Source organism: Castor canadensis, chromosome 2 (genome assembly GCF_047511655.1).
Source record: "Castor canadensis chromosome 2, mCasCan1.hap1v2, whole genome shotgun sequence".
Taxonomy (NCBI): Eukaryota; Metazoa; Chordata; class Mammalia; order Rodentia; family Castoridae; genus Castor; species Castor canadensis.
Window position 1 is genome coordinate 180548534 of NC_133387.1, and position 25852 is coordinate 180574385.

Here is a 25852-nt window from a genome sequence, read left to right on the forward strand (position 1 = left end):
GAGTACCAAGAGCCAGCAAGCACTCATAGGCGGCCACAATTACTGTTTGCAAACCCTGACCATATTTATAAATGGGTCAAACTCATTGCCCCACACAAGTTCAGGCCTGCCTCAGAATGCTACACCCAGACTGCCTGTCATGTACCGTGGTTCCCACACAGTGTGGCCAGCCAAGGCAAAGCTCTGTGCATTACAGTCAGCCCTTCTCCAGCCCTCACTGTGGCTGCCTTAATTCAACTCACTAGAAAGAAGCTCTGGAACCCCCTTCAGTCAACTTCCTCCAAACACATTCACCCAGACAGCAGGATATCCAGAAAGGGACCTCACAGTAACCAAATCTACCTTCAAGAACATCAACATCTACCTTCAAGTGCATCTTTAGGCAAATGCATCAGAGTTCCTCTGGCCAGAATGCAGGTGCACAAAAGCATGTTGCTCTATCACAGTCTCACCCTTGTCACCATGGCAGAGCCCAATCCAGCACAGAGGCTGTTCCTCTGCTCACAAGGAGAATCCAGGAACACAGGCTGTAGACTTGGAACCCAAGAGCCAGCTTTGACCCTCTCATATATTTTACTGGGCCTATGTGGTGTTCGTAGAAACTATACACTAGCTGCCAATATGTAAGACTCAGTAGTTTCACATAAAAACCCAGGTCTCTGGTCTGGGGGGTGCAGCTCAGTGGTAGAGCAGTGCTTGCCTTGCCAAGTGTAAAACCCTGGGTACCATCCCCAGAACTACAGCAGACAGGGAGACCCAGACCTTTGGGCTTCTCTTGAAGCATCAGAAATCTGGCAACACCATTCCTGTACACGTCTTGCAAGGCCTCCAGAGCCTGGGCTGATAAGCAGTGGGCCCTTAGCAGTAACCTGTTCCTTCCTAGCACCTCTCCAACACAGAAACCATGCATCAATCGCCACGTTCAAATTAAGAGACAGGGGAATGATTCTTGAGCCTGTGTCCCTATCAAAAGTGGGGAAATGGTCTATTGTGCAAGAAGGCCACAGCCTTTTAAGGAAGATGGAAAAGACCTTTTACTTTTTGGAGGCAGAGTGTTGTGAACTTGGAAGTGGCTTCTCTCTAGACCTTGACCTGTCTGGCCTCTTACAGGCCTTTGGGTTTGTAGCCCTTGGTTCCATGTCTTCAAAGCACCTAACCTATTAATCATAATCATAATCATGACCAACTGTAGAAATGAAGACTATGAGAGAACCCACGTCAACAGCCCACCCAACCATGATGGGTTAGAAGACATCAGCACCTGGGAAAGACCTATCAGCTTCCATCCAGCCCAGTTCCTGGCACTTTGCTGAGCAGATACAACAGTCCAGGCTACTTATCACTTCACAAAAGTACTCACAGGCTGCACGCACCTGCTCGAACACTGACCACTCCATCCTGCACTCAGTAAACAAGGGATAAACATATTATTTCCCAGATTCACTTCCCTGTCACAGAATTAATTCCCTCCATTCTCTAATTGGCATGGTAATCCCAGAGGATCACATAGAGCATGTTGACAGTACCCAAGGAGTGCCCAGAGCAACACAAATACTTACATCACTGCTCTTGGGCCTCGCTAAAGCCAGGCTGTCCCTGGCCAAGGCGACGATCACGTTGCTTTTCTCTCCGGCCCAGTGCACTACCATTTGATTGTGGGAATCATTCAGGCTGACCTGAAAGAGACCAACAAGAAGTCAGGACCACAGTGAATGACAATCACACACATGTAACATCAAGACTCACTCAGCAATGATGATACTCTGAGACATGGAGCCTGGGACCAGGATGGCCTAGGCCTATTCTCCCTGCCATGCTAACACAGGCGAGTTCCTACGTTTTGGATATAAGTGGACTACAGAAAATCTTCTCAGGATCTCACTAGCATAAGCAAGTCTTTTATTTCTTCACTTTCATTCTGTGCGAATCAGTCTCCAGTGACTAATTCTTACTCCACACATGTGATATGCATTTCTAAGACTATAAACCATTAAAAAAAAAAAATCACCAAAGGTGTGGATAGAAAGAGCAGGCTAGAGAGAGGGCAGTTAATTAATACAGGTGAGCAGCTTGATAGAAGGAACAACTTCAAAAGTTCTTACAGAACAGTGGGATAACTACGGTGGACAACAATTAAATGTGTATTTCAAAATAGAGAACATTGCCTGCACAGTGGCTCACACCTATAACCTAAGATACTTGGAAGGTGAAGATCAGGAGGACAGTGTGAGGCCAGCCCACCCAAAAAGTTAGCAAAACAAACCAGACTGGTGGTCCATACCTGTAATTCTTACTGCAAGGGAGGATCACAGTTAAGGCCAGCCATGGGCAAAAAAGCTAGACTGGGGGCATGGCTCAAATGGTAGAGTGTGTCTGAGTAGCAAGTACTAGGCCCTGAGTTCAAACCCCACTAACACAAAAAGAGAGAGAGAGAGAGAGAGAGAGAAGACTTTGGATGTCCCAACACAAAGAAATGATAAGCTTTTGAGATAATGGATATACTTCATTATACATTTATTGAAATATCGAATTGTAACCCAAGAATATGAAAAATTATGTAGCAATTAAAACTAAAAATGTATTTTTAAAAATTCACAGGCCAGAAGAACCACATGCTTTTGGAACTTCTGCTCACGCAAGTGTCTCCTTGTTCTCAGAGCATTATTATTCAATTTCAGCTCATAATGAGAAAAGAGAGGCAATCTTTCCTGTATCGTTTCTTTACAACGATTTTTGAAGTGTCTCAAATAAGGAAATGTTTTCCAGATCTCAACAGAAATGACCTTTGGATTATTGCTAACAGTAGTTTCCAGACTTTTGATTTTATAAGCCAGTAAAATAAAAATAGATTATGAAGGCCAAAAGAGGACTGGAAGGCAACTTGTACTTTGTAAGGTAAGAACGTTAACAAAAACAGCCACGTGCCACGATATGACTAGCTACTCTCTCAATTCACTTCCTCTGCTTCCTGAGGACACCGAAGACCCTTGCCCAGGCTGCAAGGTATCAAGGTATGGTCTTGGGACAAGTTCCAAGTGATGGACTGGGAGAGCCATTAGAGCACTGACCACACTCAGTCCTGTTCTGCTTTCTTTCCCCATCCCCAGGCTGCACTCCAGAGGACCCCCAGTGTCAGTGAGGAGAACAGAACTCCAGGAGAGAAGGATCCCAGGTTCCTGAAGGGAAGGCCCTCCACTGATGAGTAACACCTTGAACTTCTGAGAATGGGGAGTTGTATTTACACCACTGAGCTTTCAGGGTTCATCTATTAAAACTGAGGAAGGAGATAACCTCAGAATGAAGGGCAGTCTCTCAGATCAGTTTTGCTTTTGCCTGTCTTCTTCACTGTTCTCTCTATAGCCATGTCACCCTGAACACCATCCACTGACAGACACCAGTTCAAGGTCTGGGATCCAGAACACATGAGCTACACATTTCACCCAATCTGAGTGTATGGTGAACTGACGAGGCTCTAACAAAACCTCTGGTCACAGGTGTGACACTCAGAAGCAGGACAGAGCCCCAGATTCAGGGAATGGGTCATCTTGTCTCTCTTGCCAAGCAATGTCTGAGATGAGCCTACTCCACCAGTCGCCCTGGCTGTCTCAGGCACACTGGGAAGGAAGGCAAGCTTCAGGGATGCAAAAGTGCCTCTACAGAGTTCAGCTTGGGCAGTTCACCCCACATGCCCCACCACCAATTTTTGGACTAATCGTGAAAGTTCAAGTCTGGGCAGACCTGCCCTTGGAGCTATGTTATCCTGGCTCTTCAGCAGAAACCCTCCTCAGCCCCAGCTCCCCGTTCTTTTTCCTTCCCTTCCCTTCCCCCGCCACACCCTAACTTTCCCCACCCACTCCTTGGGGTGCTCTCAGATGTCACAAGGGAGAAAAGAAACACCTGGGCTACAAACTTGGCAATGGAATCCAGCAAGCAGCTAATCCATAACAACTTGCTTTGGGTTTTAAGCACCTGCATCTAATTTGGTCCAGAATCTAAACTCTTTTGAAAAAACATTTGAAATGAGACCTTTTCAAGAAAAAGACCCTTGGTATTTTTTAAAGAAAATATATCATTCCAAAACCACTTCTCATTCCCAGTAGATACATCCAGGGAAGCATTCACAGAGAAGCACAAATAAAAAATAGAAATAAATTATTTAACCCAGGATGCTATAAGCAGAAAGCAGCTAAGGAAATATCCTCAGCCACTGAAGCTTTCCACCCACCTTTCCCACTCTCCTGGGAAGATTCTGGAAGCTTCTGTGAATGAAAACCCCACCAACAGAGGCACCCTGGAAATACAGGCTAAAGTCTTCTGTCCTCACCTTTAGAACAAAGGAGGAATAAATAGAGAACTACTGAAAATGTCAATACAATCAATAAAGGACTAGGAACCTACCCCAAATCACCCAAATCAGGGGTCTGCAATAAAAAGATCCTTCCGTATTCAACCTGGGTATCCCCAAAGAAACTGGGAAAGTGCTCCCTCCGTCAGGTAACCATCAGGTGATTCCCTGAGCAGGTTACAAAGCTTGCAGGGATCAGGGTGGGGAAAACAACTTGCACAGAGGACATGAGATTTATAAGATCCCCTCAACCATCCTAAGGGGTAAAGGCTGAGATGGGTACAAAGGACAAGCATCAAAATATCCAAGGATGGTCCTTTAAAGAAAGCATCCTGAAGGAAAGGTTGGCAAAATACCTATTATTTTAAAAAGGCTTTTCTAAGAGATGTCCCTTTATTCCTAAAAGCAGACTAAAAGGGCAGCCCAGTAGAGGGGAAGGAAAAAATCCCTATCAAGCAATGGCTTGGCAAGATGGCAGGCTCATCCTGGTCATGAGAATAAATCCCTGGTGAGTCATGGCTAATCCCCAAGGCAGCCTAGGTGCCCAGCCCCCACCCGAAGCACATGAACAGGATCAGACCCAGGAATCCTTGAGCATAGAGGACAAGGGAGCCCAGAGGTAGGCTAGCAGGCCAAAATTCGTATCGATGCCAAGCGTGCAGTCTATTTTCTGGCCTCGCCTTCCTCCTCTCCATCCCCACCCCACAGGGAAAGGCAGGAGGAAGTCCCCAAGGCAGGTTTCTCCGGCCAACTCTCCATAGAATGTGACCAAGAAACCAGGTGTCTAGGCAGCCCCCAGCCATTAAGAACAACCCATCGGTCCCATGGCTGGGACAGATCTATCTTTTTTGTTAAGGGGTGGTTTCCAGTTTGTTTAGGTCCTTTGCTCTCCCAGGGACCTCCTCCGCCAGTCCTCCCCATCACCAGCCCTCAAGGTAGCTGCAGGCTTCCAGATCTCATGCCAGCCTCTCCCACTCAGGTCCCACACCCTGACCCAGAAGACACTGGCCTGTGAAGGGGTGGGAGGGGTGGGAGTGTGGCTTTTCCAGACACATAACCTTGAAGTGCAGTCAGTTATAAGCACAACCCCAGGGCGTGAACAACCTTCCCTCTCCCATCTCTGGCTCACAGGGCAGAGCTGGAGCCTGATAAATGATACATAATTAACTGGAGCTGTAGAGGCAGCAGGAAGGGCCAAGTGCCTCCCCTTAGAAGGCAAAGGGAGAAAAATCGCATGCCACAGGAATCCCTGAGCAGAAACCACATCGTGAAGGACAGGCAGCATCTGGGAGACACATCAGACCTCTGCCAGGCTCACAGGCAGGTGGTTTAAAAAAACCCAAAAGTCACCTGATCCAGGATCAGAAGGACCTGTGAGATCCCATCCCAAACCTACTGATTCAGAAGCTCTCTACAGGGAGTCTGAGAATCGGTATTTTTAAAGGCCTTAGGTGTCTCTGGTGTGGTCCATTCCCCTGCCTTCAGACAGGACCTGGGACTAAATGTAAGTGAGCAGGGAGACTCACTCATCATGGGGTGGGGGAGAGGGGAGGAGATGGGAAGAGATTAGTCTTGGGGATTTGACGTGGTCATTAAGACTATGACCTACTGATATATGCTTCCATATGGATGAACCTCAAAAACAATATGCTAAGTGAAAAAAAAAAAAAGCCAAACACAAAAGGTCACATATTGCATGATTCCATTTATATGAAAAACCTAGGCTAGTTAAATCCACAGAGGCAGAAAGCAGATGAGTAGTTGCCAGGGGCAAGGGGAAGAAGAAAGGACAGAGTACCTGTAAGGGTTTTTGTTTTTTTTGGAGTGATGAAAATGTTTGGGAAGTAGACAGAGCTAGTGGTTGCACGGCTTGCGATTTTATTAAATGCCACTGACTGTTCTCTTCAAAATGATTCACGTTATGTAAATTTCACCTAAACTAAGAAAAAAAGGGGGGAGGTGTCTCTATGAGCTGTGTAGAACACTATACTTCTCACGTGTGGATTCAGTACCTAGGAGCTCCCACCCCTAAGAAGTGCTTCTTTCATTTCATCTCATAGCAAGTGCTCATACTACCAAAGTATGCAGCTAGCATGAGTCATGGAGGATGCAGAATGGGGACTGGTCTCTGGCCAAAGCCATCCTTCAAAGAGCTGTCAGCAGCATCCACAGGAGCCTCCCTGCGGGCAACAGACACAGGTTCAGGCTTGGGGCTAGTATCTACGGCCAGCTCACAACAATCATCACTGCCCAATCTTGCCACAGCTCAGTGTTTTTATCAAACATCACCCCCCCCACCCAGGTATCTCAGACCCCCATAGCACACCCTGATGACCGAACAGGTGAAATGATTTGGCTCACATTATTCAGAGTAGGAGGGAGAATTTGCAGCTACCCAGTCCTCCATCTCTGAGTTGTTATAAATAGAAGGGAGGAAATAAATTGCTTGTATGAAGGTACTGATTACTCATGCGTTCACACACCCATGAAGTATGCACTCAAGTCTACGAGGTGCCAGGCACCATGTGGGCTCTTAAATCATTTGTTACCTGTGAGAGTGCACAGAGATCTTCTGAGGGAAGTTAGGGTTGCAGGTTTTAACTCACAATGAGGAGTTTCCAATAAAGCCACCAAAGTCAGTACGGCCACCGACGCTCACTCAGGAAGATGGGGCTTTTCCTGGAATGGGTCACATATGTTCTCTCCATTCATTTCTTCTGCCATTATCACAATCCCATTGGTCAAAACCAAAGCTCAAGATGTCCTAGACACCCACAGTTTGTCATCCTCACTCCTCCTACACAGCTCCCTTCCAGAACACTGTGTAAGGCATTACAAACAAGGCAGTCTGGTTCATTTCTCTGCTTCACTAGCAGTGAAATACAAAGAAGCATTTTTAAAATTCTACAATGAAGTACAAAACAAATATCCTGTCCTTCAACTCTGAGGACAGAGTCAGCAGCTAAATGCCCTGAACCATATGATACCAGGGGCCTGCAGAAATCAAACACAGACTCCTGAGGTCCAAGAATAACAGGGTTTTCTCAGACCATACCACCTAAATACTGGGTAGGCAAATCGCCTCCCAGGATCCCCTTTCACGCCTGTGTTCCCATTATATTTAGAAGGCTCAGTACCCCCGCCCCCGGACTCTCCACCTCTGGGGAGCTGAAATCTAGTTCATGAGCACTTCCTGAAGACAGCCCTAGTCACAGAATCTCAGCTCACTCACTTGACTTTGGTGTTGGCTCAAGACACTTCTTTCGCCCACAGAAATTACTAACCACTTTGCTGACAGGTTCATACTGCCCATTTTACAGATGAGGAAACAAAGGGAGAATGACCCTAAGCTAAGAGTTGGCCTTTCACTATGATATTTTTCACTAGAGCCATGAGCTCACCATAGATTCAAAAAAGAGAGAAAGAGACACTTTTCCTTCTTTACTGAAGGATAACCATATTCTCACTGACTTGCAATTTTGGCTCAGAGACTTATGGCCAATTGGTTCTTGGCAGGTAGACCCTTCCACCATTTACCACCATGTGCCATACCCTCGAGGTGAACTACTTTGTCATTTAGCAATGACATGTGCTATTCCAGGGCTCTTATTGAAAGGAGGCTGTGACAGATCTGCCATGAACATAACTGTCCCTTTATTTGCCAGTGGCTAAGTAAGAAGAGAAGGAAATGCCAGAGGAACCTCAAAAAACATCTAATGCAACTGCTGCATTCTGCTGAAGTTTCAGCTCTGAAAAAGATCTAGAAGTGGATTCCATAAAGCCTTAAAACACAGACCCCAGTGCAGGGCACCCTAAACCAGGCTCAACCACCTTCCTTTAGGATTTCCTTAAAAACCTAAAGCCATTTCTTCTGTTTGTTTTGGTTTTTGGGTTTTGTTTCTGAGACAGGATCTACGCATGTAGCCCAGGCTAGCCTGAAATGGATGATCCTCCTGCCTCTGCCTCCCCAAAGCCATTTCTGAGCTTGAGGAGGGTTCCAGACCACCTACTTGCCCTGACTCCCGTATAGCTCTGCAACTTCGCCATAAATAGCTCCTTACTTTGTTCAGCCAATAAATATTTATTGAGCATTTACTATAAACCAGATGCTACACTAGGTGTGAGGAAAACAGCCGACTTCTAGACCCTGCCTCCCAGTCTCTTAAATTTGCAGAGGAAACCCGCATTCAGCAACAAATTCAAGGAATAATGGCAAATTCCAGTTGTTAAACAGGGATGTGATTTCATGTAGTAGAGAGTGACACTTCGAGAAAGTCACGGTAAGGAATGGATGAAGAGGGAGAGGTTAGGGATGGAGAGAGACCTAGACCTATGAGAGAGAAGAGCGAGGCCCCTGGGACTTGCTGCATTTGAGAAATTAAAAGGCCAGTGCTGCCAGAAGAGGGTGGGATTATATGTGACCACTGCATTTACAGCAGGGGGCAGGAGGGATTTATCAGCAAAAAGCCGTGGGTCCCTTTCTGCCTGGATTCCACAAATTACATATGAGAAGCACACTCACAGTAAATCTGAAACAAGTCAAGAGCCTGGTTTGGGTCTTGATCTCTAATTTTGGGCAAGTTACTTCACTTTCTGATCTGCAAGACACTCAGCTGTGAAATGAGGAAATCAAGTTTGCAGGACTGTTGCAAGAAGCAAACGGCTATAAACCATAAGTGTATTTCATGAACAACACTGGTAAAAATCGTTTCTTTTCATGTTCAAATGTCTCTGTACTGAAATAAGCCATTATTCACAAAACAGCCCCACAGGAAAAAAATAATGATAATAACATTCCCATCAAGAGGAACACTGAGGCCTAAGAGCAAGGGATGGCATATGTAAAATGACAAACACCACATGCTTGAGTTGAGCTTGGAACTGATGGCCAAGTGACAGTTTCAGGTAGTCTCCCCCTCACTCTACAGCAAAGCTGGGGGGAGGGGAGTCCAGACCCCAGTGCTGAAGTGACACTGTTTTCTAGCACTTTCCTCACCCTAAATGGACATCCCAGAGCCAAAGGCCTCAAGATCTTCCCACTGGCTCCTTTCCAACACTGTGAGAAAGCTACAAACAAGACTAATGGAGAAGGGACAGTGTGTCAACTCCCAAAAAATATGGCCAGTTTCTCAGGAACAGGCACTGGCTTTAGACCTACCAGGAGAGCCAGGCATTAGGCCCTACCCATGGCTCTCCTCTGCTTGCCTGACTCCCTAACTCTGTTTTGATAGCTCTTTCACCTCTCCCCAGCTTTCCACAGCCACCCCTAATGCCTCTCCTCAGGCCACGCAAGGTCTGGTCCCTGTGGTAATCCTTCTGTTGCCACAACCACCCCCCCCCCCAGCACAGCACACCTTGCCACACTCAGCAAACCCCATGCACAGTTAACTGCAAGAATTTTTTCTTTAACGGCTCAGTGACAGCATTTCAGGGAACTAAATATACACAGATGAGGTAAATCTTAGGTTCAATTTCATGTTACTCAATTAATTGGGCACAGGTTTAAAACACTCAAGTCCTCCAGGCTTCCCAGGGTAAACACCCAGCTCGCTCTGTCCCCACTCCCTGCCACAAGGGTCTCTCTGCTGAGGTTCTTGGACCGCTCAGTAGGTCAAGCCTGGCCTGCCTTCCCAGGTCCCAGGGCAGCCTGCATGGAACTATCACACCTGTATTCTCTGAGCTAACCAAAAAATAAGGTCCTCAGCTAACTGAGCTCCTCCTCCTCCACAGCTTGACACCTCACAAGCCCCTCTGAACTTCCCAGTGATGGTCCCTGAATCAGCCTCTCCCCAGGTGGCTGTTAGCCCAGGCTCAATCAGAGAAATCCCACTTTTCCCTGATGCCTCCTCCACTAAAGTTTCTAAAAGCCAAAAATATCATCAGGACACGCTCTCTCTGCTCACAGCCCATGGAAGTGGGATGGAAGTCACCCCAGTACCTCTATCATCTCAAAGCCCAGACTGAGGAGCCATCATGGGTTTATGCTCACTTATTCCACGTCAGTATCATCCTGGCTGCCTTCCCCCAGGCAGCCCCTTCAATCCGCACTTACTGGGGCAAAGGGTTCATCTCTTTCATAAATAACCAAAGCCCTATCACTTTCCTTCATTTTTTTAAAGCGGGGCGGGGGGTGGGGGGGGTGGGATTAAACAATACGTTGGCTCCTATGCAGCACAAAACACATCTGATATTTGTACATCTTTTATTGCCCTTGTCTGCCACTCAGATTTGGGATATAATCACATCAGCCTGCCTTTCTGAGAATTCGTAGCTGTGTTTTTAATCTAATTCCGGGGACTGGAGATAAATCATAGTGAAGGGTCCCGATTTTCCAAGCCAAGAGCCTGCAGCAGCAGCAACAGCAACAGCAATGGCACGCTAAGTTAAAGGGCCAGTGGGAAGATGGAGGAGGTTTACATGCAATGATGAAGGCCACACGCCTCCATTGTTTGTCTTTGTGCCAGCCTGGAGGGTGGAAGGGATGAAAGACAGACTCAGCTATATGGAGATAAGTCAACAAGAGTACAGGAAGTGGAGGGCAGGGGCGGGGAGATGGCCCCACTGTTAAGGCACTGTTTACATCTCTCGCAGCGACATCCCCGGGACCAGCGGGCTGTTTGCACAGCAGATCACAAGAGCAGGCACAAAGGTTTGCTCAGCCTTTGGGAATGGTTAGCCTTTTAGGCCTAAGTGCCTGATGGAAGGAGGCAACCCCAAAGAGGACCACTGTGCACACCTGCCCGCTGTGGTTCCCTGAGGCATTCCTGCCTAGCAAAGAGCTACTGCCTCCTGACACTCTCCTCAGCAGTCAACAGTCTCTCCAAGACTGAGAGTTTGAACTCTTGCTTTCACTCCCCTGTCTGTGATGTGCACAAATGTAGGCTCTTGCTCTCACCTCTCTTGGGTAAAGCAGAAGCTGCCCACGGCTGGGAAAAAGCCTCCTGCCACCCCGCACAGCTGTGCTGGCTCTACAGCAGCCAGGAGCCATGAATGACTATTAACTTTAAATTCATTCAAGTTAAGTGAAAGAATATTCACTTTTTTAGTCCAACTAGCCACATTGCAAGTACTCAGTGGCCACATATGGCTAGTAGACACACTGGACACACAGACATTTGAATATCATTGAGGAAATATCTATCAAGCAATGTTCTACAGGAGGATCCGTCATGAGGCCAGAAAAACAGGATCATCCAGCTCTTAGCTAGTCACAGTAGTATAGGCACGGATGTCACCATTATAATTAGCAATTCCACACAGTTGGGGTTTAGGTTAGTGACAGAGCACTTGCTTAGCATGCACAAGGTGCTGGGTGACATCCCCAGCACCAAAAATATGTATGTGTATGTATATATAAACATATACACACATAGATGTACATATAGGACATATATATAATTAACAATTACCCAGTGGATAGCAGAATTTCGTAATTATTTCTTAATTCACTATTGTGAGGGGGTTGTTATGAAGTCCTATTTTCCTAAAACCTACTCCAATGTGCACAAAGCATTCCTCATGCTTCAATTTAAAAACTGAGCATCTCACAATAACATAGGATGGAACCCAAATCTCGGTCATGACCGGCAGCCCACCCTGCCTTGTCTGGTTTTTAGCACCATCAGCCACTTCCATGCTAGAAGGCCACCCAGGCCACTTCTTCGAAAGGCCCAAGGTTCACAGGTCGATAAACCAATAAATTAGGTCGAAATTAACTGCGGCTCATTTTAAACTGAGGGAAATTGATTTTCGCATGTACGTGGCTGGACTAAATATGCCATCTGCCAGCAGATCCTGGCATGCCTACAGAATGCCTAGGAAGGTCCTGTTCTCATCGACAAAGAGAACATCGCCCCCCCACCCAGACCACTTCCAGAGAAATACTCACCCCAAAATGTGCAAACCAAAAGGTGGTGGGCTCTCCTTTCCAGTCTACCATGTTTATTCAAATGTAAAAAAATGAAGAGTACAAGAGATGGAGTGAATATAATCAAAGTACATTATTGTATGCATTTGAATATCACAATGAAACCTTTTTGTACGATTAATATATGCTAATGAAAAAGACAAGTCAAGAAAGAAAGAAGAGAAGAGAAAGAGAAGGAGCAAGGGAGGGAAGGAGAGGGAGGGTCAATGTCATACACCAGTTTTAATACATTCCTATGCAGTTAACTCTCAATTATCTATATCCAAATCACTGCTAAATATTCTAAACTCCAAACCAGGCTTTCCCTAAACACATTTATGCCAGCCATTTCCCATACTGGCAGTTCAAAGAATATAAACTCATTTTAATATTCACCTAAGCAAAATTCAATTAAGAAAACAAAAGCATGTTTTAAAAAGACTAAATAAATACATGGCAAATGCAAATAAATTATGTTCTGGATTACCTGCTCTTTGGATTGTGAGAATGCCCCTGTGACCCTCCCTCCCTGTCCCTTCTGTGGACAGAAGCGGGCTGGCTGCGCCTATCACTGCCTGGGATTAAACAATGACGCTCCAAAGATGGCTGTGATCTCTAAGGAGAAACAGACTAGAATCTGACACTGGAATGTTTCTACAACATCCCCCTTTGCTTGGGGATATTCACTGCTATTAAGATCTATCTTGTGGATCCCAGGTCTCAAAGCAATTTATTAAGCATACCATTAACTTCACTTTGCAGAATATAATGAAAACATTCTTGAAAAGAACACAAGTTAAAACCAAGATCCATGATCTTTATATTCTGATGTTCTTACAAAGCTGGGCTCTACATCTCTAGAGAGCTGCTGCCCAGTATCTCTCCAAGCTATAAGAGGGCCCCATCATGCTGCTCTGCTGGCCCACAGGAGCCCTCCAAGGAAAATGAGAGGGAAGTTTTCTTTGACCTGAAAAATGAACAATCTGTTTTATACTATGACACTTCAAGTCAGTCATAAAGCCACAAATATATTTTCTAGCTAAAGTTAATCTCATTATCCATGATAACAGGAGCGACAGGTAACAAAGCTACTGATAATTCAAGTTCACGATTTTACGTACACACATGTACCCATATGCATAGGGTATTTCTGGAAGGACATATAAAAACCTGATGAGAGTGGGTGACAACTGAGAAGAGGCTCAGGATAAACAGGGTGGGATAGGGAAGACAATGTACTTATCACTAGTCCTTCATACAAATTTTGTTTGGTAAACCAAGTGGATGCCCTTCATTTCTCCCCTTTAATTCTCAATGTCACTGTATCCTCCATTCCTTCTACCTCTCAAAGCCTTCACTATCCATGCCCAAGTTACACAAGCTACTGATGAACCACACAGTGGCCAGAGACAAGACAGAACTCAGTACGAGCTGCCAAGTGCAACCAGGAAATCTTTCAAGGTCACATCCCTTATTGAGCCATCTCAAGAGGACAAGCAAGTCTTCACCTACACCTACATAGAAGTCACCTTGGAAACAACAAATGCTTTGCCTTCTGCTCTTCACTTGGAAGCACACAAGTCAAACATTCTAACATCAGAATCAACTAGCCAATTCTTTCCCAAGCAAGAGTGTCATGCAAGAATCTACTCAAATGAGATCTAAAGCCAAATAGTATTCTAACCCCAAAGAAGGCTCTTTATCCCAGGGCCTTGTGCTGTAACAGACACTTTTATTTTCACTCTCAAATGAGGACACTCCCGGGTCTCTGAAATACAGGAATTATGAAGAGAGAGATTGTTGGAAGCAAAATAAATCTGTAAATCCTGCTAGGCTTTGAGCTTTATTCCAAAAGATTTTTCCCAAAAAAACAATACCATTAGCACAAGATAGTCCTAAAAGAGAGTCCTAAAATAGAATCCTAGCTCTTCATTCAAAATAACTGCCGGATAACACAAGAAAATCAGGCCTCCACAACCCAAGGGCCAAACCATTTGCAATTCTCACCACCTAGAGAGCCAACTCATTTTCACTGTCTGTGGGGCTCACCACCATGGTCCTCCTTATAAATACCTTTTGTATAATTTCAATGTGTTCTCTACCCTCCAGGCCTCTCTTCTTCCAGGTGTGCAGCTGGTCCACAAATACTCATTAAGAGCCTCCTGGTGCAGGGAAACAGAGAAGGCCTACGTCTGTATCCTCAAGGAACACAGAGGGAGATAAGACATTAAGTAATTGTGACATAAAGCAGTAGGTGCTAGGACCAGACTCAACAGAATCCTTCACACAGAAGCCTGGAAATACCAGGAGGGACTCTTTGAACAGGAAGAATGGAACAGGAGTTTTCCTGTGGAGGATAAGAGTGGCGGAAGACCTTTCAGGCAAAGGGCAAAGCAGGTAAGATGGCACAGAGACATGGAGTAGAAATGGAACCATTAAGAAATCCATGTGGCAAAAACTAAGGAGTCCCACTTCTTGGATTTGGCCTTCTTAAGACAAGGCTCACCTTCTAAACTTTGAATTGGGCAGAAAGTCCTAGTTTCTGATAGGACATTGTTTTTCACATATTACAAACATACCTCTAAGTGATCATGTCAGAAACCACTCTCCTCACATTAGAAAATCTTAGAGGAGTTTCACGGTCAAAACAACAAAGCCTAGTTTACTCTATAGGTTTAGCAGGATGGGGAAAAAGAAATGCTCCTGTGTTACTCCAACACTCAACTCGCTCTTTCTTCCATGCAGTGTTCCCTCTGCACGAGCCTTCCTTTCCCTGGAGCTCCTGGCCTTCCTCACCTCTCAGCCTTCTTTCTGGCTGCTGCTGCTTCTGCTTCTAGCCCTGACCAGGGCTACCAAGTATTCCCTTAAGCTCATCAAGGTCAGAAGGCAAGAAATTGCAAAGGGTCTGAACCCACCCACCTTGCCACTACATCTAACCAGCCAGGTATCTCCCTTACCACACAGCCTGCTAACATACCACTGAGAGGATGTGGCTGGTTTCATACACCTATGCCTGCTGTTTCCCATCAGGTAAACTTACATCCCTGTATCTACATCTGCTTCCTCTCCTCTTAAATTGAAACTTTCCTGAAGGCAGGGATGAAATCTTATTCCCCACTCCTCTGCACTCCTTCAGAACCTCACTTCAGTTAAGCAATACTGTAGGAAAATGCTGTGATTGCTTCGGTTGAAAAGTTGAAGGGGGATTATAAAGTGGAACGTGGAGTAGGACTTAGAAGTAGCATGACCATGTAATTTAGAAATGCATTCTGACAGTTTTGAGAGTGAAGGGGGCGCTACTCATCATTAGGTCTACCCCAGGAATAACAGGCAAATGGTCACCCTTGCTAGGTTATTCCAAATAAATGTGAGTTACTCCAGAGCTTCAAGAGGAGCCCCAAGTCCCCTCTGATTCCAGATTCCTGTGTTTGCAATCAGAAGGGTCTACACAAAACAGGACTTACAGCAGAAAGCCCACACCAAGAAGTTCTTCCTTCTAACTGACTCCAATCTTTGAAGATGAAAGTTAATGCCATTTTTCATTAAACAGAGAACAAGGGCACAGGAAGACAGCCACAGAGAAGGAAAACAATGCCTTCGGTCCTCACTGTTTGGTAGGAATCTCTCATTAAGAGTTCAACTGCTAGTTTGGCATCCTTTAACTGAACCCAACTCAGTCTGGCTGGCCCAGAAACAGAAAAGCTGAGAGTTTTGGAGTGGTTCCCAATGAGTACAGAGTTCATCAAACTTGCCTCAAATCCCTAAGAGATTTTTTCACACACCAACCCCAAGGAAGAAATGGTACCTGCATGAATATTTTTGAGACCAGAAAGCTCCTTCCTCAACCAAAACTATTGTGGCAGGGCACCTAAGCTCTGGGAGGGTCCCCCTCCACCCCTCCTGCTCCCAGCCCCCAGAGTGCTGACTCAAGAGCACAGCAATGCTGAGCAGGCTGGAGAGGACTCAGGGAATGATGGAGAATCTATCCCCTACACACACACCATCAGTCCCAAACTGTCCTCCCTGGGGAGAGCAAGGATCTTGCTGACTCCTTTTAACAGTGCAAAAAAGAAGTTTCAGATGGGGGATGGGAAGACAGGGTCTGGGCCCAGAGGGACAGAGCAGGTGCTCCAGCAGCCTGAGCCCCTCAGCAGTTACAGACCCTTTGGCACCTACTCTTACCCAAGGGATGATGGAGGTTGAAGTTCAATCCACCAGCACCACTCCCCTTTAGAGCTCTGTGGCTTTCCATAAGGCTCTATAGAAAGGGGAGGTATTTAAGAAGCATTACTTAAAGAGACTGGTGACCCACAGCTCAACGAGACAATGCAGACAAAAACTAAAGACAGGCAACCCTTCCCATGTGACCTTGGACTAGTCACTTCACCTTTCCAAGCTTGGATTTCTTCACCAAGAAATGACACAATAGGATGACAGTTTATAAGGTTTTTCCTGGCTCCAAGACTTGAACGTTTAACTCTATGTATTGAGGGAAGGAAACACTGGCTCTAGCAAAATGTGAAGAAAGGCTCAAACTCAGGCTAATTTTCATTTCTACTTTAGAAGGGAACGATGACGCTAGGAACTGTGCATACAGTATTTACCACCTCCACTGGTCCCACCTTCTCTCCCCCACCAACGGTGGAGTTTTGCTGATGTCAATCTTGACAGCAGGAGTAGGTAATCTGAGGCAATAACACGAAGAAAATTAATTTAGCTAATGCTGATACTAACCTACAAACTGGGTTTGCAGTTCTTAGCAGTAAGTCTGATCATAAAAGTGAAATTCATGTTACTTATAATCTAATAAACCCATTGACTGGATAGAAATAAATCACTTACTGAATAATAATGCCCACCAAATTTATTGCAGTCTTTTAAAATCCCCAAAATATTCCTGTCCAAAATAAGTCATTACCTTGAAGAGGTGGAAGGGGAGGAGGAACGGACTGAACCTCACACCCCCGCAAAATAAATAAATAAATAAATAAAACATTTAACCCTTACACATACACACACACACACACAGTACAAGGACAGTCGTGGAAGCTTCCAGGGTTGCCCATCTTTATTGGGGTTCATCATGGGAAGTGGGGACCCCTCCTCCTGCCGCTCTGTGTAAGTGCACTGCAACTGCAGGGTACTCGCCTCCACTGCCAACTGATGATACACTAAAGAAAGCCCGTTTTTTAGCCAGATGCAGCTGCAACCCTCCTGTACCTGCCGGAAACTACACCGGTCTGCACCCGCCCCGGGGAACACAGGCAGTGCACCCCACCAGTTATCTGGGCTACACTGGCTAAAACGGACCGGAAAGAAGGAAAAGCTCCATGCGATTCAAGTGCTGACGGTGGTACTCCTGTGAAGGGGAGAAAAAGCAAAAACAAACGCAAGCCGGGAAGTCCCCAGCGGTGCCTGCACCTGGGAGGCGATGCAAAGGCTGGGTGCGGGGTTGAGAAGGTGCAGTGGGGAGGAAAGAGCTGGAAGGAGGTGCGTTGCAAAACTGCTCACCTGTCCGTACACCTTGATGGGCTCGGGCTGCAGGGCAGCGCTCCGCCGCGTCCGGAGCGGCTTGTGATCGGCGGGGCTCGTCCCCCTGGCATCCCCGCGCGCCCACAGCCACAGCTCGCGCGGGTCGCCCCGCACCACGAGGAAGCCCCGATCCTGGGGCAAAGGCGCACGGCCGCCGTGCAGTGTCTGTGTCCAGACCTCGCAGAGAGCCCCGGGCGGGAGCAATGCGACCAGGGTGAATAGGAAAGGGAGTCGCGACTCCCTCCTGCTGCTCGGTGTCGCCATGTTCGGGAGAACGCTACCGCAGGTGGCGCCGCCGCCAGGAGAGAATGTGCAGCGCGAGCCGGGAGAGCGCTGGGCCGGGGCCGCGCGCGCGCACCGCTCGCGGGGCTCCAGGCCGCCCGCGCCGCTCGGGTCGCCCGGCTGCCGCTGCCGCTGCTGCTGCCGCCGCCGGCGCCGGGTCCCGCTCGGCTCGGCGCGGCGCGGCGCCGTCACGTGTGCGTTTGCTGCGCGTCCCCTTCGCGCACTTTCTCCAGTCGGCGGCCCCGCCCCCCAGGGATGGGGAAGTCAAGGCAGCGAGCGTGCGTCGCGTGCCCCGGCGGCGGGCATACCTCGTTCTCCCCGCAGGAATTAAGAGAGGTGAGGTGCGGAGCTCGCTCCTTTTTCCCTGGCGTTAGTAGTTGCGTCCTGAACCTCGGCCAGTCTCCTGTCCTGATTGCGCAGCCCTCTGTCCAGCCACACGACCGCCTTTCCCCAGCCCTGGCCTCATGCCCGCCTCCAAGGAAGAGGTGAAAGTCAAAGAATTAGCTCAGGGAACACCACCACGGGCAAATGAGACTCCAGATAAACTCGCCCCGTGGTGAAACTCAACTGTTCTGGGCACAGAAACGTATTTGAAGCAGCCAGAGTCAAAAACTACTCTTGATCGAGCTAACGTACGCCCTGCACAGAGGCGGTAAGAACAAGGGGACACCTGACAAGGAACTCACACTTGAACAGTACTTCCCCGCACGCATGAATACCTATGCTCAGCCCAGTAAAGGAGCTGGCTGTGATCCCTCCAAGGTGACCAAGCGCTAAGCCGCTCAGCCTCAGCAGTAAGATGGGGACATTTGCCAGTTCCTTCAGCCTGCGACCAGCTCTGCTGGCTTCCCAAGTCCCAAGGCTGTAAAGACTGGCTGGGGGTAGACACTCAAAATGGAACGTAGACACACTTTAAATCAACCCCAAAGTCGGTTCCAAGAGCCAGTCTCTTAACCACAAAGAGATAAAAACTGCGATGCAAACTGCTGAGAAAGACCGAAGGAAAATCTTTTTATTTATTTATTTTTTAGGATGGTTGGAACAGCTAAGGTTTATGTACTGCAGCCTGCCCTATTTCGTTTTATGTTTTTCTGTGCTCCGAACTCAAGTCATTGTTATTAACAAGACAAAAGACAAAGCAAGGCTGAAGCAGCAGCCTCTCCTTTCTTTAGCTGTTGGTTCAGAGGAAGGAAGAGGTGTCAGTTCAGTCTTCTCCCAAAAGCCACAGTGCTTTGATTCTATAATCTGTCTGTTGGAGTTCTCTGCAGTTGTCTTAGCAGAGCCTCCTTCCCCTACACAACACCACAACGGACAACCTGCCAAAAGACAGGATTATGGTTTGAATTCAGTTTGTCCCCTCTGAAACTGTGTTGAAATTTGATTTCCATCTGTGGCAGTGTTAGGAGGTGGAGCCTTTAAGAGATAATGAGGTCATTAAAAGGGATCCATGCCTTTCTCACTAGAGTGAGTTCTCCCAAGAGCAGGTCATCCTAAAGCAAGGCCACCCCTCCTGTTGTGTTTCTTTCGTCTTCACCTGCTTACCCTTCCCCTTTCCACCGTGAGCTGAAGCAGAGGGAGGTCCTCACCAGAAGCTGAGCAGATGCCTGCACCATGTTCTTGAACTTCTAGCCTCCAGAACCATTATTTTTTTAGAAGTTACACAGTCTTAGATATTCTGTTATAGCAACAGAAAATAACAAAGATGGAGGTCCAACCCTTCCTCACCTTTCCAAACCCACCATTCTACTGCCTTGGAAGACTTTCTGGGGATCTTGGCCTCAGATTCTTCAGTCTCCTACCACCTCCCACCCCTACTTCTCTCTCTCCCAATCAGATGATGCTTTTCTGACCATCTTGACAATTCCTCAACAACCTAGTTCTTCCCACCAAGCCCCTGAACCACTGTCACCTCCCACTGCCAATCAAGACCAGTCCTATCTAGGCAGTATGACCTTACCAAGAGTGGGGCCATGCAGGAGTCTCCTGCAGTCCTAGCCCTTTTTAGCTCCCAAAGGAAAATGAAGGGGATGGGCTAGAGTCAGACACCCTGCAGATGACCTGATTAAGGTTTCCTTTTTCAGCATATACTGAATGAGGACCTTCTCTGCAAGGGTCAGAGTTCAGCAGAACACAGAGACCTGTGTCTCCCCAAGTGTGGATTTAAACACAAAACTGGTTTTCCCACACCAACTGCTGGCTTTGAGGGTCAGATGGCAATTTGCAAGGAAGAATGAGTAGAGCAGGGCCAGATATTTGCTCGTTTTGATTTTGATCAAACTTCAACGCAACTTCAATGCTGGAAAACTGGCAAGAATGCTCAAACATGGTTAATTTAGTCCTTGCAAGCCCTCCTCTCTAATCATTATTTGCATTCCAAGCAATTCTCAGGTGTATAATCCATGACCCAGGTGGATAATCAGTTATATGCTACATAACCACAGAACACAGTGGAAAGCACATTGAATCTTGAGTCAAAGGCCCAACTTTCTAGCTATGGGAACTGAGCAAAATAACCTCTCCTGAGTTTCAGCTTTCTCTTCTGTGAAATAAGGGTCTTAATTCTTACCTAACTCACAGATGATGTACAAGAAATAGCTGTGCCAATTCGTGAAGGCTCCCAAATACAAGTATTGCATACAGGTGGCATTAGTGGATGGATTCTAATCCGGGTCATGCAATAAGTTACTAGATGATTTGTCCTGGCTGTAAGATAGTCCTGAGCATTCCCCACCCCTTTAGGACCCCCAGAGGAGCATGACGAGACAGGATCAGCTAAGGCAAGGTCACTCTGACAGAAGTCAGAACTGAATTGTGCAATATGAGTGGAGTACTCCTCTCAGCTTTAAAACAAGCTCTGGATTGTGAACAAGTCACCACTTCCTCCATCCCTCAAAAATAACATCCGATTTAGGATGTGGATGTAGATAGACAAAAGGCAGTACTCAGGCTCCCTCTACTCCAACTGGCCTGGTCTTGCTCTGATGCTTCCCAAAATTATGACAAAAATCAACATGGACAGTGATTTAATGATAAACTCACAGCTATGCACAGGAAAAGTTTTGAGCCTATTTTCAAGGCTTTTTTTGTGTGGACCGAATCCCACAGTGCTATGCATGCTAGGCACGCCACCACTGTGACTACACCCCCAGCCATATTAAAAAGACTTTAAATTGCCCTCATCTATCCTCTGTCTTTTGTAAACTTGGGTTGGAGAGGGGCTAGGAAAAAGTCAACAGGCCACAGTGTGCTATATTTGTATCCAGATAAAGTCACATTTAGCATAGCTCTAAGGGTTTGGTGTGGTGATATATGCCTGCAAACTCAGCATGAGGGAGGCTGAGGCAGGAGGATCATTATAAGCCAGCATGGGCTATATAATGAAACCCTGTCTCAAAAACGAAACAATAAAATAGCAATAAAGGGCTTAGTAATAGAGTGAGACCCTGGATTCAACCCCCAGTGAGAAACACACACAGACACACAGACACACACACACACACACACACACACACACACAGGTCAAAATGGCCCCTGGCTGGCCAACTATATTCACACTTCACTTTTCAGAGAAGCCTCCTTCAGTACCAAAGCAGCTAGGTTACATCCCTCACTCTAAAACTCTAATCTCCTGTATGTAGCTCTGTATACTTCCTCTCTGGTCACATTACTTAACTCCATCTTCCTCTTAAAACTACAAGCAACATGGGAGTCAAAACCAGTCTGTCTTAATCAGGTCTATGCTCCTAGTGCTGTCAAACCCTTAATACATGGGTGCTCAATGATACTTGTAGAACATATGGAAACAAGTGAGCTGTCCTTCTACCCACTGAAGGTTCCATATTTAAGTCTATGAAATAAACTGACAATAGTCAGATTAACAGGAAAAGATACAAACTTATTATGAGCACTTGTGCAAGGGAGCAGCACAAAAATAGGAGATTCAGAGAAGAACCAGATGGGTGAAGTTTCTATGGCTTCCTAAGCTTCAAAAGGGAATAGGAGCTTGAGGTTTCTGGATGGAGATGGCCAAAGCTTATGTAGGCATCTGAAAGGAGGAAACAAAGGTTGTCTTATTATGCAGATTGAGCCTGCATAACAGATATGCAGATAGTATTTCTCAGAAGTGGTACTGACCTTTACCTTTTCCTATGAGTCATTCGGTTACTGAGACTACCAGGAGGATGCTGAAGACAACTGCATAACTTCTGGAGAAGCATCTCTCAGCCAGATAAGGGAACTCCAGAGAAAGAACCTCAGAAGCTTCTGAAAAAAAAGTGGTGGGGAGGGGTGGGAGTCAGACTTTGATTCTCAGACTGATTCTGAGGACTTTTAATCTTTCAGTTCAAAGTACCTGAGTACTAAGGTAGGTCACCATCTTTGAGGATATTGTCTTCTGTTCCCAGCGAATGCATGTATACGAATGGAGACATGCCACCCTTCTTTGACCTGGTGGTGAGAGTTGGGTAAGAGGACAATGTAGATGAGTCTCTTCTTACCACCAATTCTTTCTCCCAAAACTGGCTGGACAGAGTTATTAAAGTAGAAAAGGGACCCTCCTGCACTGGGGAAAGGGAACTTCACCCCTCTTCTATATAACTTTACCAAATAACTACCACTTACCTCACCAGCCAGAGTAAAACAGAAAAATCCTCGTACCCCAAAGAAATAATTCTTTTTTTCTACTAATGCCAAAAACTACTTTAGTTAAAAGCAATGTCCATGAAAATTGATGAGGTTTAAAATACAGATGTGGGCTGGGGATGTAGCTCAGTTGGTAGAGTGTGCTTGCTTAACATGCACAAGGCCCTGGCATCCAGTCCTCAGCAGAACACACACAAAAAGTTTCGTTGCCCAGAAAATAAAACAAGTAACTTACATTCTTATCCTTGAATACATTAAATTCAAACAGGAGGTTCTGGAAGTAGCAATAACTTACTTTTGCATAGCAGTAATTTACATTTGCATGGCATATGACGGCTATCTTATTTTATCTCACAGCAACCCTTTGAAGTGAGTCAAAGCAGACATCATTGCCATTCCCATCTTACAGACTCTAAAAAATTGAGTCTCGTGAGGAATGATTATTTGATTTGCTCAAAGGTACACAGGTCTATTAACCTACAGTTGCTAAGGGATAGAATCAAATCCATGTTCTCTTTTTTTTTTGCCAAGTCCAATGTCCCTCTTAAAAGGAAAAGAACAGGATTTCAAGCCCTGGAAAAGTAGAACAGTGACACCAGGGCCAAAGAAGATAAGGCATTGGCTGGCATCTTCACTATTCTGACATGCATCAACTCTCTGTAAATCCCCACTGTTTCCTCTACCAGGAATCTTGCCCAGGTGATATGCTGCATTAGCCTGACCTCCTCCTTAGGCCCTGATTGGACCAAGTAAACAATAAGTTTCTGTTACCATAGGCAGATAGGTAGATGTAAGCAGAAACAGAGAAATGCTCTAAGCTATGACACTCCATTTTAAAGCCCTCAGATGACCGATGACCGACATCCTGGGCCAACAATTGAGATAATGGCCTTATGCTCTCCTTATGGAGCCCACTCCTCACATAAAGGTTAAACTGGAAAGAACAAAGAAGAAGGACAAAGAGAATCCAATGTATGCCTCACCCCTTTAAGTGTACTGTCACTGTTTAGGCTGTTGAATCTTATACAACTGGCCACCTCATACCTCAAGGTGTAATTTTACTTTGCTAACAAATTACCCTTCGCTATGTTCTTACTCTTGCTATGTCTTTTACTAAACCTAATCTTAGATGTTGTACCCAACAACAGAGGAACATCTGGAACACCCCAATCATGGGTAACAGGGCCTACTACAGAGTTCACATTAAGTCCTTTTTTCTTTACTTTTATAGAAGATGCATTTAATGAGGGACTTGATTTCCAATGTGGAAGAGAACATGTTTTAGAAGCTACCCTCCAGTTTTTGTTTTGTTTTTTTTAATTTTATTATTCATATGTGCATACAAGGCTTGGGTCATTTCTCCCCCCTGCCCCCACCCCCTACCCTCCAGTTTTGGTTCCACTGTTTATCTCAGAAACTCAGCTTCTTGAACTTCTATAACAAGGAAGCATTTAGAGCTTTCTACAAAGTGTGTGAAGTGAAAACGTAGAAGAGTTCACCTTTGTTACACAGATGCAAGGACAAAACCTCCCAATGTAAGACAGTGAGGGTTCCCACTGAGGGTTGCTGGGAAATGATCTGGCCTGGGTGGAAGAACAGGATTTCCTCTCCTGGGTTTCCAATGAATGGGAAGACCTTAAACTGAAAATTCTATGAAAACCTTACAATAATTACACATCAGAGGCTTTGTATCCTTCCCTTAGGACCTTTGCAGTATGTTGACTGGTGGTGAGCATGGCTTTAAGCAAAGAAATGCCAGGGGAGGCCACCAGTCAGCTTGGACACAACTCAATTCAAGTGTACAATGCTTTATTTTATCAGATGCCTCTGTGCTCTTTCATGGCCTGCAAGACAGGGAAAGTGGTTCTTCAGGCTGGTTCACCACTTCTGCCAGATTCATTCTACTGAGACCTGGGATCCCCAGACTCCTCTTTCCATTCTGCACCCATCAAAAGAGATCAAAATGCTCCCTCCCCTGGCCATTGTTTACTCATTAACTCAGAGGCCACTTCCTCACCTCTTCTCAGAGTTCCTGCAATCACCCCAGAAACCCTGAAACCCTGCTTCTTACCCTCCTAGAGATGTTATCATGTGCTGCCTTGCATTAGAGCATCTATTTTGGTATTTCCTTCCTTTCATAAATTGTAATTATGGCTTTGGACCTATTCTCTTGTCTTGGAGATACTAGAGAGGTGTGGGCATGGGGGAGGATGGACTACCTTTCCTGGGACACCTAACACCCTTTGGTAGCTGGTTTTGTAAAGAACAGTTTAGAAGGACTGACTCAAGTGGTAGAATGCCTGCCTAGCAAATACCAGGCCTTAATACCACCTCTACCTGCCCCCCACCCACCAAAAAAAAAAAGTTTTGAATTAATGCTCTTGGGAGACTGGATTTCCCATCTAGTTTCCACTCTGAAGAATGCTGACAGACAGCTGAGGGGCCTGTCTGTGCCAGGTGAGTTAATCTGGCCATGAAAGAGTCTTTTGTTGCAAGATGCTTTCCATAGCCTGATCATAGGGTACAAATGTCCATAAAGGGTACAGCCATTACCTGCAAGGACTTGAAGAAAGCGAAGACAGAAAAATATAAAACTAGCAGAAATATGTGAATTCCAAAAGAGCTCTGTGTCCAAAAAAGGGGGGCAATCAATAGCTTTTGGAAAGATGGCTGGGGCAAACTTTCTGGAGAACAAGACCTTGGAGCCCTGGTTTCCAGTGTGTGTGTGATAGTGGGAGCAAGTAAGGAAGGCTCCAGTGCTACACATCCAGGAGGAAGCAGGAGTTATTTTTAGTGTCCGAGGAAAATGAGAAAAGACTACAAAGGTAGAGAGGGCAGGCAAGGTAGGGCGTGGGAATCAACAGATAGAGAGCTTTCCACTGGAGGACGCTGGGAAGGTCACAGGTGAGGAAAACCAGAGAACAGCTATGGAGACAGCAAGACCCAGAATGGAGTGCCTAGTTTAATTCATTTCCAAACTGCAGTACAGGGGGTCTACAGAGGCTATGAAGTAAGGGTGTCCTGAGAAGTGCTTCGTCAAGGAGCCATTTCAAATCAGGTGCGGTGGCTCACACCTATAATCTTAGCTACTTGGGAAGCTGAGATGGTTCAAGGTTAGCCTGGGCAGAAAAACTTGCAAGACCCCA

At 46.1% G+C, this 25852-nt stretch overlaps 1 protein-coding gene and 1 pseudogene across 1 annotated transcript in view; one reads left to right on the forward strand and one right to left on the reverse strand.

Annotated features, from left to right (window-relative positions):
* The window catches only part of Sorl1 (sortilin related receptor 1), a 163475-nt gene extending 145333 nt beyond the window's left edge, over positions 1-18142 (reverse strand). Inside the window, exons 1-2 of the mRNA XM_074066519.1 lie at positions 17763-18142; positions 1560-1676 (exon numbers count right to left, since the gene is read on the reverse strand). Of these exons, the coding sequence (XP_073922620.1) occupies positions 1560-1676; positions 17763-18047 (402 nt within the window). The 5' untranslated portion in view covers positions 18048-18142. The remainder of the gene's footprint in view (positions 1-1559; positions 1677-17762) is intronic.
* A 387-nt stretch (positions 18143-18529) lies between these two features.
* LOC109697981 (programmed cell death protein 2 pseudogene) overlaps positions 18530-25852 on the forward strand; it is a 30124-nt pseudogene continuing 22801 nt past the window's right edge.